General features: G+C 38.2%; 1 protein-coding gene across 1 annotated transcript in view; it reads left to right on the top strand.

Annotated features, from left to right (window-relative positions):
- Window positions 1-16,788: 16,788 nt before the first annotated feature.
- Window positions 16,789-17,575, top strand: part of CFAP299 (cilia and flagella associated protein 299) — a 506,690-nt gene continuing 505,903 nt past the window's right edge. Inside the window, exon 1 of the mRNA XM_081812270.1 lies at window positions 16,789-16,899. Coding sequence (XP_081668396.1) covers window positions 16,789-16,899 — 111 coding nt within the window. The remainder of the gene's footprint in view (window positions 16,900-17,575) is intronic.

Below are 17,575 nucleotides of genomic sequence, written 5' to 3'. Positions count from 1 at the left end.
GCCTGGGTGGTTGAGTAGGTTGGACGTCCAACTTTTGATTTCAGTTAGGGTCTTGATCTCAGGGTCGTGAGATCGAGCTGCTTGTAGGGCTCTGCGCTGGGCATGGAGTCTCCTTGGGATTCTCTCTCTGCCCTCCCCGCCACCGCCGGAAAGATTCAAAATCTATTTGAGAACTATGTGCCAAGCACTGTGCTACATTTTTCTATGTGCATTTTCTCATCTCTTCCTTTAAAATACTTCATAAACTAAGGACTTTTTATTGTTTTTAGCTTACAAATTAAAAAAAGAGGCTTAAGAGAGACTTTGTGATTTACCCCATATGACATAGTCACAAAAGGGTAGATCTAAGATTAAAAGTCCGATCAAGATTAAAATTCAGATCATTCTGGATAATCGTTAAGGCTCTGGAGTCAATTCTATTTTGATTTTCCTACCTCTTTACTAATAAGGATGCTCCAGTGCTTCATGGAGATTAAAATCAACAGCATTTCAATACAGTTTATGGGGGCATGTTCGGATACGTCACTTGTAAGTAAGCATTCTTGTGGTTTGCTTTATTATGAATTAATGATAACATAGGCTATCAGCTCTGCCAAATTTTAATATACATTCAATAACTGTTTTTATAACAGTTAAACCTTGGTCTTAAAAAATGTGTGAGTGGGTAATTGTCAAAAATATGAAATACAGCCAGACAGACGAGAAGACTAATTACTTAAACTTTCCCTGCAATTATATATATTTCTTTATACAAGCACATATTACAAGCGATCTCCGCACAGTGCTGACATGTCACAGATTCATCAATTTCTTTCCGATGAGGGATTTTAACCTTGCCCTAAGCACGGCATCTCTCTCTGTCTCTCTCCTAACTTCCAGATAAAACTCCTTAGAAGAGAGAATATTTTCTTAGGGAAACTTCATGGTCGCTCTCCCTGCAATATTCCTTGGTTTTAGAGGCTACCTTCTGGGGTCAGTGGGTTGCCCTGACCTCAGTTCCCTCTGTGGTAATATACTCTAACCCTCAGCTGAGTTCTTTTAATGAGTGCCTCAGAAACGTAATCCTAGTGAAGACAGCCATATGTGAATGAGAGCTGGATTTTGTACAGAGACAGAGAGACATGTTGAAAGCCTCAGTGTCCTCAGGATCCCTTATATCATTCTTCACTAACTGTTATTGCTTTGCTATCAGTCTTGTGCCAGATGCTGTGGTTTTTTGTTTTTTGTTTTTTTTTTTACTCAATGCATTGCAAAGTGATTGTGGGAGCAGTTTCCCACGTAGAAGGGAAAAGTAGCCATAGTGGCAGGCATTTACATTTTGAAATATGGAGGGATACATACATTAAAAATTTAATTGGTCTTTTGTGGACAGATGTTCTGTTGCCTTATTTATATTAGTACAAATTTACTACGCAGTGATATGACATCGCTCTTCTGTACTTTTGATCTCTGTAAAATCATTTTATAAAGAAATTTGTCTTATTTTATTGAATCAAAGACTACTGACCCTGTGATTAAGTCATATAATCCTTTCAAAATAAGTGGTATTACATTTCTATTTTTGCAGAAAAGCAGTAGTTTTACTGTGAAGAAGTAAAGAGGTCAGAAGAAACAATTGTCCAAGCAATTTATACTGAAGAACAGAAAACAAAAAGAGGAGAAAAGGAATGTTTTATTAAAGATAATCATGCATTAGTGAAAAGTGGATTTTGACAAAAATGAAAAATCCAGATAATTGTCTAAGTCCTTACACCTGGACATAATACAGTCAGCCGTTCCATTTAATGTTAAAATATTGTAAATTATTATTTAAAAATCATTCCTAAGAAGTAAGATGATTTCTATTTGAGATGACATGATTTTGTATATGGAAAAAAAAAGGTGAAGGAATCCACTAAGGAACTATTAGCACTACTGAACAAATTCAGCTGGGTTGTGGCAACAAGATTAAGATATAAAAATCAATATATCGTGGGTATGAGAGCTTATATTCTACTATCCCTTTGCAATGACCAATTCAAAAATAAAATCAAGAAAACAATTTTGGGGTGCCTGGGTGGCTCAGTCGGTTGGGCATCCCACTCTGGATTTCAGCTCAGGTCATGATCTCAGGGTTGTGGGACTGAGCCCCGCAATGGGCTCCCTGCTCAGCGTGAAGTCTGCTTGGAATTGTCTCTCCCTCTTACTCTGCCCCTCCCCCCACCTCTCTAAATGGGTAAATAAAATCTTTTTTAAAAATTCTTAAAAAACCCAGTATCATTCAAAATAGCATCAAAAAGAATAAAATGCTTAGGAATAAATTTAACAAAATATGTGCAAAACTAATACTCTGAAAACTGCAAAATATTTTAAAAAGAAACTAATGATCTAAGTAAACAGAAAGATATTTTATGTTCATGAATTGGAAAAATTAATGTTACTAATTGGCAATTCTCTCCAAACTGATCTATAAATTCAACACAATCCCTATCAGAATCCAGCTGGCTTCTTTGTAGAAACTGACATGCTGATTCTAAAATGCATATAGAAACACCAAGTATCCAAAATAGCCAAAGCAAATTTGAAAAAGAAAAAGTTGGAGGACTTACATTTCCCAGTTTTAAAACTTACTACAAAACAACAGTAATCAAGACAACCTAGTAGTGGCATAAAGATAGACATATCTAGCCATAGAATAGAATTGAAAGTCTAGAAATCAACCCACATATCTATGGTCAATTGCTTTTCAATGAGTGTCCAAGACCATTCAATATGGAAAAAAGAGTCTTTTGGCTAAATGGCACAAGAACAACTCTATTTCCACCTTGAAAGGGATGAAGTTGGGCTACTACTTCAATATTGCAAGTGAAAATTAATTTGAAATATATTAAAGACCTAAGTATAAAAGCTAAAACTATGAAACTCTTAGAAGAAAGCATAGAGATAAATCGTCATGACCATGGATTTGGCAATGGTTTCTTAGATACACTACAAAAACGTAAGCAACAACAACAAAAAAATAAACTTTACCAAAATTAAAGTTTTTTGTACTTCAGAGGACATTATCAAAAGAGTGAAAAGACAACTCATTAACGAGAGAAATTATTTGCAAATAGTATATCTGATAAGTGGATGGTATTTAGACTACAGAAAGGACTCCTACAATTCAATACTAAAAGACAATCATTTAATAAATGGGCAAAGGATATTAATAGACATTTCTCCACAGAAGTCATAGAAAAGGGCCAGTAGGTGCATGAAAAACTGTTCAGTATAATTAGTTGTCAGGGAAATGCAAATCAAAACCTCGCTGAGATACCCCTTCACATTCTCTAGAGTGGCTCTAATCAAAAAGTCACATAATAACAAGTCTTGGTAAGGATATAAAGAAGTCAGAATCCTCATTACATAGCTGGTGGGAATGTCAAATGGTGCAGCCATTTTGGGAAGCAATGTAGCAGTTCTTCAAAAAGTTAAACATGGAGTTAGCCTTTGACCCAAGAATTCCACTCCTAGGTATACATTCAAGAGCAATGAAAACATATACATGCAAAGATACGTGCACCAATTTTCATAGAAACATTATTCATAATAGCTAAAGGGTGAAAACAACCCAAATGTCCATCAGCTAATGAATGGAAAAACAAAATGCAGTGTGATCCATATAGTGGAATGTTATTAAGCCAGAAATATGAAGTACTGATACATGCTATAACATAAATGGACCATAAAAATATTATGCTAAGCAAAATGTCAGTCACAAAATACCACATATTATGAGATTTCATTCATATAAAATGTTCAGAATAGGCAAATCTACAGAGACAAAGTAAATTAGTGGTTGCCTATGACTGGGGTAGGAGTCTGGGTGGGTGGGGTGATAACTAAAGGTTACATGGTTTCTTTGGTGAGTGATATAATGCTCTGAAACGGATTGTGTTGATTGGTTGCACAACTCTGAATATACCCAAAACCACTGAGTTATATACTCTAAATTTGTGAATGGTATGGTATGTGAATTATACTTCAATAAAGCTGGTACCAAAAGTATTATTTCTGAAGCAACAATCACACACTTTTAATATCAAGTATCTAGCCCTTTCAATTTGGATTTTCCAGTTATATCTGTGCAAAATAAGGAAACATTTTTGACTGTTTTTTGAAGAGAACTTTATTTGGTCTGGATGAATAAACATCCAATATACTTTCAAAGTACAGATTCATTTAAACTATGGTTTGTCCCTTATTAGCATTGTGAAGTTAACGGTTGCAAAGGTCAAGGGATGTGAAATTGGAGAACAAATTCTTTAGACATTTTTCTTTCTTAAACAGGTGCACCCTATCTAGAGAAACAGTTGCTATAACCCTCATATCCATTTTTTGTTGATATCTCAGTAGAAAATACTATTTTCAGAAAGTTTTCAAAAAGTATTGTCTTGCCAGCGAGTTATACATTTACAACCTATCATTCTTGCCCAGCTATGAAAATAATCTTAAGGCATCACACCAGAATCCCGAAGAGCTGGTGTAAGAGCCAATTGTGTTTGCCTCTTGTCTCTCTTTTGCCTCTCAGCCTTTCTACTTAATAAATCTGAAAAAATGTATTAGTCACAGTGGTTTTGTGTTCTGCTTTCCTAAAGCTCTCTTCTAAGTGAGCTGTTGCACTTCTGAACTAAAATTTCCCTGCTCTTCACCATCTTTCACCCTGTGCTTTTCCAGACCTAAAATGTCAAAGTATCAAGCAGATGGAATTACATTTGGAACATTGGTTTGGTAGAGAATGACTCCATGCTTTTAGCAGATCTGTAGTTGTATTATTTTTAAAAACAATGGACTGTTAATAAAAGACTTACTGAATCCAGTCCTCTGTCTCAAGTAACTACTGTGTTTAGATAAAATATTGGATACTGTAAAATAAAATCAGCACAGGCCATTTGCTGAGATACCTAGGAAGTGGTACTAGGCCAGATTTTTGTCTAGTAATTCTCTAGAAGAAAGGGGCTTTAGGTACACTTGGATATACTTCAGTATTTTTTTGTGTGTATCTGGGCTAAAGAAGCTAAAATACTTTTTCTAACCCTTTTTATGCAGATGGTTAGAATGGCTTCATTTTTCCAGGGTCATTTTGTTATACCCCTACAAAGAATTGGCATTAGAGTTCCCTTAACTAGAAGTGCACAAAGACACATTTCTGTGATTGAGAGGGGAGTCTTTTTGTTTTTCCCCCTCCTTTTACATACTGGATTTCGGACCTATAGGACTATGATTATGTCTTAATGCATTGTTGAGTACTGCCAGGGAAAACATGGGGATGAGGACGGCCAAACAACTGAGTGGGAATCAGAAGTCTTCTGGCTCTCTTTCTCTGGTTTGGGGTAATAGTTCCATCCTTCACTAAATATTTATAAGCTGATACTGCGTGCAAGAGACTGTCTAGATGCCTAAACTCATTCGATTTCACTTTTTTCATCTGTAGAATGAAACATGATCTTTAAGCTATAAATTTGATTATTCTATGATCCAGAGAGCAGACGTTAACACATTTGACCTTTTTCTTCCCCCCCCCAAAAAAAATCACAATTTTTACCCCTATTTATACACTTAATACAATGCTTTCTCGTTCACTGAGATGGTCCCTATTTTTCTAAGTGGTGGCAATAAAGTCTCATACATGTCTTGAACCAAATTGAAAGTCACTCTAAACGAATATTGTGCCCATGTGTACATAGCACTACCGTAATGTCACTGTTGGGGGGGTGGAGAGGAGGAGGCTAGAGCTCCTTACTCTTAAGGGTACCTGCCTTTTCTTGCCCCTCCCAGTTTGAGGAGTTAAGTGGCCAAAAGAACCTGTCCACCCAGACCTGGATCCCTTCCTTTTAGCTACCTGGGATCCCAGAATTTCCCATTAACAGGGCCTTCACACTGCAGGTGTATGGGGTGGTCAGGTTGGGCTCAGAGCCAGATTAAACCTTCAGACTGGGGCGTCCACAGCGTGTGCATCAGGAATGGGAGGAGAAGGGAAAGTGGACTCCAGGCCATGCAGATTTTGAGACTGTGGGCCTGGGAGTAGATATTAACTATTCTTTATAAGACATTCTCCTCTGTGTACATTTCCATGGTTGCTTCCTCTATTCGGCAAGGAACACACATTTGCAGAACAAATTAACCGTAAACCCGGCCAAAATGGTCAAGTTGGTTAAGATCTCCTCTGTCCCTTCTTTATTCATCTCTTGGTCATACTGGTGATTTCTTCCGAACATATCCCCATGTTTATTACTGGCTATTCTTAGTCCTTCCACTGCGGTTGGCTACCTACCTGGACTGGGCCCTCTCCTTCTGAGCACCTCATCCCTCACTACCCCAAATCACATGGCTAGGTCCCCTTTGGTTCCAGAAAGTGCTGTGCTGCTGTAAGTAGCTTGTTTAATTAATTAAATGTATCTTTGATGATCCATTTACCAATAATGTGCTCTTTTTTTGCAGGCAAAAAAAAAAAAGGCTTAATCTTGTTAAAACTTCTCCACAGTGAAACAAAAACTCAGTACATCCTAGGTTTTAGGAATTCGAATCACCTGGTGAGGATCAGTCTTGATACTGTTGCCTGTGTCCCTTTGGAGTTTGCTCATTCTGGTTAGTTTCCATCACTTCGGTTACCATCAGTCCTGGGCCATTCTTCTCTGATGTGTGTACAATCCCTTGTTGATGAGAGGAAAACTTTCATAAATCTTTCTTTCTCTGTACTAAAACAGAATAAAAGGGAGACAGATTACAAGAAACACAAAAATCTTGCTTACCAAGCACTGTCTGCTCTGCTATAACACAGTTGTTGAAATCTTAAGAAACCTTGAGTTCTCAATAATCACGTAGGAAAACAATAATTTCAATAGGAAAAGTTAGGAGTGGGGGCTAGGAGGATACTGATTCTAAAAACAAAGTTATTTTAAGGAGCAACACTAATGATCCTTGGCTGGAATCTCAGGTAGGCTGTGGGGGGAGTTTTTGTCTGGCAAGCCTAACGCCCTTCCCACCACATCATATTATGGCCTTTGCCAGCGGGTAAAGCTCTTCCTTCAGGGCACTGCTGGCAAACAAAGAGGCCCCCCTTGGAGCCTGCTTTCAGGCAGGGGAGACTCAGGCAGGAGCGCCACCCACAGGAGGTTGGGCTAAATGCATTACTCAGGGAAAGGAAGCAACATAGAAAAATCGGGCCAGAAACAATGGTCAAGGTCATACTGGAAAACGAGGGCAAGATATCTGGCAGAAAGGCAAAGTTAAATTATAAATTGAAGAATGACAAACGTCATCAGTAATAGAAAGGTTAGAAACTGGTTGGAACACGGTGTATAAATCAGGGCAGTTGGTTCGGGACCAAGAACCTGAACAATGATTGGAAACAGCTGTCCTCTGATGTGGTGGGTACAGACCTCATGGAATTAGGAGCTTGTGACTTAAAATGAAAAGTAGAAAACATGGTGTCTGTTTTATATAGCTCATTTCTCTCAATTAACTTCACTGTTTAACTATGACTTGAAGGAAGCTGTAATTTATTACCAGCGTCTCTCAATAGACAATGTAAGATACAGAGGAGTTACAGGCTTTGATAATGGTTCCCAATTAAAGACACATAACTAGACCTTGATTTTCTAAAATCTAAATCAGTGCTATATTATTATGTGTCGGCTTCTCAGGAAAATTGTCTTAGTTTCTCTTGACCTAACAAAAGGCTTAACTACTTTTTTCTGTTAGTATTCAAAGACCTAAATAAAAATTGCATTAGCCTAAGAAAGCTATTGATTAAGGTTGATTAACACGTGGAGGAACAAATTAGTTATGTGATCACGTATGCTATAATGGTCGATAAATTATATAGGCCCATAATAGAAAGTGTGCAAGTATTATTTTTATAATAATACTTCGCTCTTGAATAATTATGCAGGCCAAACTTCCAGAAATCAGTAGGAGTTTAAATTTTATTTTGAAATTACTTAGGTTATTTTTAGTCTCTTAAATTAAAAATTAGATTGCCCCCTGTGTATTAGTAATTATTTGGAAACTTGGAGTGATTTAGTTTAATCAAAATGATTGCCAACATTCTTATTTTTTTTTTAAGTTTTTTTTTTTTTTTTGACAGAGAGAGAGACAGTGAGAGAGGGAACACAAGCAGGGGGAGTGGGAGAGGGAGAAGCAGGCTCCCTGCCGAGCAGGGAGCCCAATGCGGGGCTCGATCCCAGGACCCTGGGATCATGACCTGAGCTGAAGGCAGACGCTTAACGACTGAGCCACCCAGGCGCCCCGGTCTTACTGTTTTTGATAGCTGCCAGTGTAGTAATGCTTCAAGGCAAATACTAGATTTTTAACTGGAGTAAAGGACAATATTCTTAAACTACATTTTAAGAAAATTTAGGAATTTACTGTATGCTACATGTCACTCTTTCTGGAATAAATAATCTACTGGGAAAGTTATGAAGGAACAGAAAGAAAAAAACCTGTTTTTCTCTCCAGAGTAGTTAGCAGGAGAGGCTCTCAGAGTACTTTGCAATCGATTTTTATTACCAGTCCTTTATAAAAACCCTCAAAATCCGATAATTGATTCATAAACTAAATAGCAAATGGAAAGGGGAAAAATTAAGAAGCATGGTTCATTACGCATGGTATCAGAAACAGAGGCCTAAGTTAGGATTAATGCATTCTGTTGTGGATAAGCATGCATACAGAGCCACGTTTTCAAGTTTTGGTCGTTACTCAAACTTTAATTTTATCACAGACTCACTCATAGCCATTCCAGTTATGTTGCTCCCATCACCTCCTCTGTCTTAATGTTCTAGAACACAAATCAGAGACATTGACACTGATGTGCCCTGGGAGAAAACAATTCTCAAAGAAATTCGAAATTCTGAGGACAGCAACAATTTTGAAAAATAAAAAAGATGTGGGTCAGTAATTGTATATTTGAATATTCATAGGATAGTAGATATTCTGAATGAAGATGGAAAAGGGGAAGTTTTAGGAGAAAGGTTAAAAAAAAATCTGATAATTAAAAAATGTTAATGAGGTCCTGATAGGAAAGACAATGCCTGGGGATGCTTTAATATGGTCACACAAGTATACATTTGTGTTACGTCCATTAAAGTAAGTGTGTATTTAAAGTACTGCTGAAACACCAGAAATATTCACTCTTGGTTATTGAAATCAATATTTTTGTGTTCCTAATGTTAACATCTTTTTTGGCAAATGGCAGTAGTGCCCATTTATAAAAGCTTTTAATTTTTCTTCAAAAATAGATTCTAAGATAGCAATAGATTTAGTGTTCAGATTATTTAGCTAGGGTGAGCTTCAGTGATGTCTGAATTTTCCTAAAAATAATATCCCTTGTACCTGTTTTTATATTTAAAAGTGAAACTGCTATGTAGAGATGGATGTCCTGCGTGGGTAGGTGGGGAGTGGTGGTCAATGGGGTGAAAAGAGAGGGAGAGGGAAGGTGACAATTTTGAACAGGAAAAAAAGATGTGAATCAGACTTTTTTTTGAATAAGAGATCAGACACACCATGACAATATGGTAGTCTTGCCAAGCATGTCGATATTTGTGGTCATCAAATAATTTAGAACAATATGTGTTTTCTTCCAGCAAAGTGCGTTAGAAGGTAACAACTCTACTGTTTCCCCTCTCTTCTCAGAGACTTCCTTCAGGTTAGACCCAAACTCTTAATGAAAGTGATACAATAGAGTATCGCAGAATTTTGAAGCTAGATGTGATCACAGAGATCATCCAACCTTACCCCATTCTTTTAGAGAAGATAAAATTACGTTCTGATTTCTTAAAATACAATGTGCTTGCATTCTTTCTATTAAGTCTGTTCTTCACACATGGAATCATTTTTTTTCCACACATAATTCCACTTTGTACCTTGTAAACATTTTTATGAGTTCTATAATATTTTATTTCCCTCATTTATTTACAAAGTTGTTTCCCCAAATCTGCTTAGTTCATCTTTGTTTCCTTCACTCAACCAACTACCAGTCCAGGCCCTCTGGGTCTCTCGTCCCATCCGTAAATTTTAATATCCTTGAAGATGAAAAGGACCAGGCTTTATTTCTTGTTGTACTTTCAGGGCCTACCTAGTACAGAGCCTGACTGGGTTATGTTAAATTATTGCTGGGTTGATCAGTTTTACCCTTGCTTTGATAAGTAAGAGCTAATGGGAGAGATGGATCAAAATGTCTTTTATTGTGATTATTGTGCTTAATTTATCTGTAGTCAGAGAATGTTTGATATCCTGGAGAAGCAGAGCCAAGTACCATGAGTTAATTAGCTCTTAATGGAATTGGCATTCCTACCTTTAATGCTTCTTCTAGAGAGGCTAGTGAAGTCTAGTGATCTTCCCTCCCCGCAGCCCCCCCCCCCCCCCGCCGCTCCCCTTTCTGTATTGGCTTAGTTGTAACTGGGGTTGTGTTTTTACCATGGCTGCAAAAATACTTGAATATCTAATGAGCTCTGACATTGTCCTCAGAGGCTAGAAAGAAGATGGTGGTTTAAAATAGATCAAGCCTCTCCTCTTAGGAATTCTATAGAGGTCATTGTGTATTTTAGAGGGGCTAAATATACTCCTCAGAGAGGCAGCCTGTTTCCACCTTGTATCTGGGGTTTTAAAGATGTCACTTTAGGGCGCCTGGGTGGCTCAGTCATTAAGCGTCTGCCTTCTGCTCAGGTCACGATCCCAGGGTCCTGGGATCGAGCCCCGCATGCATCGAGCCCCGCATCAGGCTCCCTGCTCAGCGGGAAGCCTGCTTCTCCCTCTCCCACTCCCCCTGCTTGTGTTCCCTCTCTTACTGTGTCTCTCTCTGTCAAATAAATAAATAAAATCTTTAAAAAATAAATAAATAAAAAATAAAGATGTCACTTTATATTTTCTTCTGAAAATTCATCTGAATTTATTTATCTTCACATCAGTGCCTCATTATTTGAATTTATTAAGTACCAGCAAGTTTTCATTAAAAATCAACTATATTGATGTAGTTCTTATTTTGAGCAGGTAGAAAGTTTGATCTCAAGTGAAAATTTTCTGAATCTTACTCAGGTGTAAAAAGTGTGTATTAAACTTGAACTCATTTGCTTCTCTGTAGAATTCCTTCCCCCAGGTTTCTTGAATCTGTCTTCCCTACACATACTCTCCAATTCAGATTCCCTTTCCTTTTTCTCTTCTGGATCTAAGAGGTCTTTCTGCCACCCCTCCAACCATTTGCTGCTCTTAGGATAATCTTTCTAAAGTACAGTTCTGATTCTCACTTCTTTCCAAACATTTCTTTCGACTCTCCTTTACATGGAGAATACGGTTGACGTTTATTAAATTGACAAATCACCCCATGGTCAGCTTTTGACTTAGCATACTATTTTCTCCACTCTTACACATATCCTGCACTATAATCAAATTTACTTGGACAAACCTGTGTTTTCTCACCTTGAAACTTTAGCACATGTGACTCATTCACATGGACATTTATTTAGAGCCCCATATCCCTGTCTCAATAGTTCAAATTTACTACAAAGTCTGTGTTATATTTTAATTTTTTGTTGGATCTCCCAGGTAAAAGTGATTTTTAGCTGCTCTGGATTTGCATAGTGCTTCAAAAATATCATTTTGTCTTATTATATTTATATTGTAAAGCACCTTTCCCAAACTTGGGTGCTAAAGTTTGGGTTGTTTATATTCCTCACACTGAGTATAGTGCCTTTCACCTAGTAGTTTCCGAAAATGAATGAGTAAAACATACAGGAGGCATTTTGCAAATACTTTATTACACGTGAGATGTTCATAACAATGAGGGGAGTAGAAACTGCTCTGGAAATATGTAAGAGAAAATGAACGACTAGATCTCTAGACTTCTATCTATACAATGGAACTCATAGTTAAAAAGAATGTATACTTTGAAAGAGTGTTCCAGGTAGAGGTAACAGAATGTTTAAAGATGCAGTGACAAAAGAAATGATGGCTTCTTTAAAAACTGAAAATAATCCAGTGTGGTTGGAACATGTCATGTGTAAGATGGAGGGTGTCAGAGGAGAGTCAGAATGTGGAAGGCCTTGTAAGCCACATTATAAAAAAAATTATTCTAAGGATAATAGGAAGTCAGTGGAGATTGTCAGAGGAATGTGATGAAATCAGATCAGTGTTTTTAAACAATTACTATGATTACACTGGGAAGAGTAGAATGGAGCCAGTGGAGGATAAGGAAACCAGAAAACAGGCTATTTCTGGAGGGTAGGTATCAGTCTCTGGCTTAGGCTAGGAAGCAATGGGAATGAGGCTGGAGAGAAATTGAAGCCTACAGGAGATGCACTTGCAAGACTGAAATAATAGGTTATTTCAGGGGTGAAGGAGAGGCAAGGACCCCAACTGTCTTCTAGGCTTCTGGCATGAACCACCAAAAGGCAAGGAGGCCGTATGTTGAGAGAGGGAACCCTGGGTAGGAGCAAGATTAGGAGGCAGGGGAAGAGAAACAAGCCAATTTTATACACTTCATACATCCAGTGGTATGTGGTAGGAAGTTGGATGTTCAGTCTGAGCTTAGGAGGGTAACCTGGCTAGTCATACAGATTTGGGAACCATATGCATGTAGGACATACATAAAGTTATGGATGTGGATGTGGTCTCCAACTGAGAGAGTAAAGAGGCAGAAAAAGGCCTCAAGGAGAGAACGCTGAGACTCTCCCAATTTCAAAAACTAGTTCAGGGGAAGAGTAGCTAATAAAAAAGATTAAAAAATGAACAAACAAAAAAGCCAATGGAAAACCAACCAACCAACCAACCAACCAATTAATCTCAAGAGCTAAGTAATGCGAGGGAAACTAAGGGAGAGAGTTTTGAAGGAAAGGGAGTGGTCACAGGACCTAAAGCCCCTGAGAGTCAAGTAGTAGGAAGACAGAAAAAAATGTCTATTGACCCTTAATGGCAAGGAGGTCATAACTGACTTTGGTAAAAAGTTTCAGTGGGACAGTGTGTAAAACTCAATGAAATGTGTTGGGCAGAAAGTGGATAAAAAGAACAGGAGAGAGTGATCATACCTAACTCTTTCATGAAGCTTTGTTATAAAAGGTGGCAGGGCCTACTGCTGAAGTAGGCTGTGGAGTTGAGAGGTTTGCTTTTAAGTTCATTTGCTTGCTGTTGTTGTTGTTATTGTCTTTTTTTTTTTTTTTGCTGGTTTTAAAATGGGACAGAGGTGGGGGCGGTTGGAGAGATTTTGAGAGAAGAGAAAGAAAGGAGAAGATACATTCATGATAGAGGGGATAATCAAAGTAAGAAATCCTGGGAAGGCAAAAGGAGAGAACCAGTGAAGAATGGAGGGCTATGAGGAGGTAAATCTCTTCCTTTGAAACAAACGGAAGAAGTAAAGAACTGATGTGTGAGTAAGCTTGTAATATTTGACTAAAGAATATCTCATCTGATGAGTTTTACTTCATTTGTGGAGAAGTTAAGATTATCTGCTTTGTAGACAAGAGGATATAGGATTAAAGGGAGAAGAAAAAATAGGAAAATTCATTGAAGAAAATCAGAGTGAATTGAAGGGAAAAAAAACACAGTAAGACTGTGGGGGCAGAGCTGAGTACCCACTTAAATTGGCAGCTTTTCATCCATAGTGGTGGCCATCTATTTCCATGTGATGTTTTCTAAGAGTGTTTGGCCACTCAAGAGAAGTAGTGTTTTAGGTCAGAGCCTGATTTCCATGTAGACAAGTAAGTTGAGGGAATTTTCAGTGAAATTGTTAGAAAAACCTTACAGAGCCATTGCGAGACCAGGTTTCCTTCTGTTGCAAAGAGATGGTTGTAACTATGATAGCTATCATCTATCCCATAGCTAAATGGTGTAAATTCCAAGTTTCAATCTTCAAAAATCCTGGACTTTAAGTAGGAATGCATGTTATCCAAAATAAAGTATTTCCAAATCATAACAAAGACTTTGCAATTGGAAAATAGGGACTTGCTGAAGCTCATTAATTTCTCTGTCGCCGTCTTTTTCTTAGGCACGAGTCAAAAAGTGGTTTTGAACTTAAACTGAAAGTTAAACAAAACACAATTGAATTAGGCCTACAATAATTCAAGCCTTTCTGTGAGAAACAAGTTTAAACTTGTAACTTTTCTTTTTCTCTTTAAATATTCATAGAGAAACCGATTTGTTGAAAATCACCCTTTTTGAGTTAGAAGATACAGCCAGACTCATTGACTGAAAATATTTACGTAATTGTTTAAATTTAGATGCTTTAGAGATTACTTCATCAAGTTGCTTACCAAATAGTAAATTTAATGAGGTTTCCACTGAAAATGCGCCATCACAATGGATCATAACAGTATGATACATAAGCAATGACCTCGCATTTTACTAAAATATAGGTCCTTATAATCAAAGTGTTACAGTTTAATGAACCCAAGATTTTCGAGATGCTTTACTGTTTCTTGAAAGCGATGAAATCTTGATGGAGGAGGACCTCAAAGCTGATATAAATATAAATAGAAGCACCCTGGAGGCTTTGACAGTAAGACACTACTTTTTGAATAGCGCGTGATCATCACTCAAAGCCATTTTTATTGTATCTTACTGTTATTCACGGACATGATTACTACTTTTTGCAAACTCTTCAATCTAGCATTCAAAGACTTCCTACCAAGTTTCCTCCTTTAGGAAGCTTCTTTTTCTCTACTCTTCTTACCTGCTCCCTCATAACATCAAAACAATGTGCATTTCCCCTACACAGAACCTAATGTTTCTTGCCTCCACATCTTGGAATATACCATCCCTTTTGCTCCTGTTATTTATGCTAAGTCCATGCTTCCTTTCATAATTTGACATTTTTTCTAATAAACAAAAAACCCCCCCAACTTCCATAATTAATTCCATGTGGCTCTTCAAATCTCTATTCACCTCGGCTTTCCTTTGTGGGCAATCAGGAGTAATAAGTTGTGTTGCTATTTTTATCTTTAAGATTTCCATCAATCCATTTAGATTCACTCTGTCTCTATATTGAGAATAATGCTAATGCTACTTTCCTAGTGGATTTGTTGTCATGATTAAACAATATAATGCATAGGAAGTATTTAGAACAGAGCTGGCACATGGTAGTCTTAATAAATATTATGCTAAAGCAAATACTTGTATTTTCTGTTTAGAGTAAGTGGCTGAGACTTTTCTAAGCCTTTGCTTGTGCTCAGTTCACACAGAATAATGCTTCTTTCAGGAGTGACTTTAAGAAGTCACTTCTCTATTCTCTATAGACAACAAAGAATATTGAGAATTATGTTCATCTTAAAAACATCTTAAGTCACATAGATTTCTTCTCATTCTTGGGCTATTTGAACTTTCATTATCTTTTTAGATATTAGATGATGTCAAGCTGTTGATGGTTGTTAACTGTAGCGCAAATACTAGTTAAGGATGTAACCAATCTGTGGCACTTATGATAGAGCTTGGCGTTCAGGGAGGGTTCAATAAATATTGTTTTGTCATATTTTTTTAAATAGGCTCCACCCAACATGGGGCTTCAACTCACTACCCTGAGATCAAGAGTTGCATCCTCTACTGGCTGAGCCAGCTGGCCTCCCTCTTTTCTTGTTGTATTTTGAGTGTTCAGGGTTTCCCTATCCTTTCTTCTGAATTCAATGATTAAATTGCATTAAAAAAAATCCAAAATGCCTTTTAAAATATTTCAGGATATTTTCATTAATTAAAAAATAAGTCAGTGATATCTTAGAAATTATTTTATCTATATCACTTAAAATTTGCACATCTGTGACACCCTAATTTTTGAGATGACCTTTTTAAATTGGGGAAGCTAACTGACCGCCAAGTATCTTACCAGATATTTTCATTAAATTTTTTTTAGCACATCTGAAAATCTTCAAAATCAATTCAAGAAGTCTTTAAAGAGCAACTACCACAGGCTCAGTATTGTATTGTATATTAATTTGCAAATATGATCTGTAAAATATTAAAATCTAAAAATGAATTCTAAAAAGTTTTGCCAGCTTTCACGTTGGATTACTTTAAATCCGTTTTAAAAATGCAAAACTGGTTCTAAAGGAAAAGTCTTTAGTAAGAACCTTTACTTTCTAATTTTCCACAGATATTTTGCCCTTTAAGAAAGGCAGCTTCAACAAAAGCAAGGTCTTCCATTGTGTGCTTATTGAAACATAAAGTTTAAAAAAGTTTAAAAAACAAGCACTTGGGGCTACAAGAGGTCTTCAAAGATATTTTCATTGAATTCCTTTAATTTGGGAAATTCATAAATTCTTCATTTCCAAGCAGTAGCAATAATTTGCCTTTAAGATATAATTTTTAAAATACTTCAACAAATCATTAAATATTTTATTGTTTTTGGACACAAGACCGTTTCCAAAGACTTCTGTTTTGAGAAACACTTCTTGCAAAAATAGACCTTCAGGTACCTCGATATTTCTGCCCTGCGTAACACTGTTTTGGAACGAGATTAATAGCGCCGATCTATAATATTTTGTCTACACATCCTCGCAGTCTCATAATTTTTAATTTTGGATTGTAATTTGCATCTCTCACGTGGCTCCACCTTTCACCAAGGTTTGAGTCAGCTGACTGGTGCCAGACCTGAATTTGGAGCGGGTCATTTGAGACCGCGTTCCCGGGAGTTAGAGGGAAACTTGAAACTCAGACACAAACACGGGGGCGGGATTAACCGACAGGGCTCCGCACCGGTTCCCAACTGATTGGAAGGAACGAAGTGGGTGGAACCTCCGGACCCGGCCCTCGCGCCTCGGTCGCTAGGGACGCTTTGGCCCGGGCATCACGATGGATCAGGACGAGGGGCTGACGGCCGTGGACAACATAGTCACTCAGTTCAACACCTATGAAGATTTCCTCGACTCGCAGATCACTACCGTGGACCTGTACTACCTGGAGGTAAGGGTCGCGGCGCCAGAGTGCAACTCCGCCCCTCCGCCCCTTCCCCGCCTTCCTCCCTCTCAGTCCTTCCAGAGTCCCCGCGTCGTGGGGTGATCGCCCCCTGGCGGTGGACCCCGGCGAGGTCAGGCTCCGCAGTTTCCCGACGGCGGCGCCAGGGAAGCGCCGGAGCTAAATCGCTGAATCGCGGCTTCGGACCGTGCGGATCTCGCGCCCCTCGTGGCGGGCGGCGCGGAAACACGCGCGTGCGCAGTCACGCACGCACGCACGCACGCGGGGGAGTCTTCAATATCTGTGTGTCCTTCTCTCGTGCTCCTCCCTGCCCACTCTTTGCAAATCACTGCCTTTGAGGAGGAGGCTGGATTCGGAGACCCGCGGAGACCCTTGCCCTGGGCTGTATGTAAATCAGGTCTGGCACGCCGTTTCTCTTTGCTTTGCCAGTTTGTATTAAAGCGGAGAAGACAGTACCCTTCCAGGGCACGTGGCAACACCAACCTGGTGTGTGTATCTGCTGTTATATTGGGCATCTGTGTCCATAAACTTCCACCCAACGCTAGTCGGCGCAGAAAACCCCTCAGTTACGGATACGCAGTACAGGTCGTTGTGCAGGCATATTCCTCAGACTTACCGAGTCGAGAATCACAACTAATGTTGATAGTTTAAAAAAAAAAAAAAA

Source organism: Leptonychotes weddellii, chromosome 2 (genome assembly GCF_054177405.1).
Source record: "Leptonychotes weddellii isolate Sample4059 chromosome 2, ASM5417740v2, whole genome shotgun sequence".
In the NCBI taxonomy this organism is placed as follows: Eukaryota; Metazoa; Chordata; class Mammalia; order Carnivora; family Phocidae; genus Leptonychotes; species Leptonychotes weddellii.
This window is presented reverse-complemented; position numbering and strand designations above follow the sequence as displayed.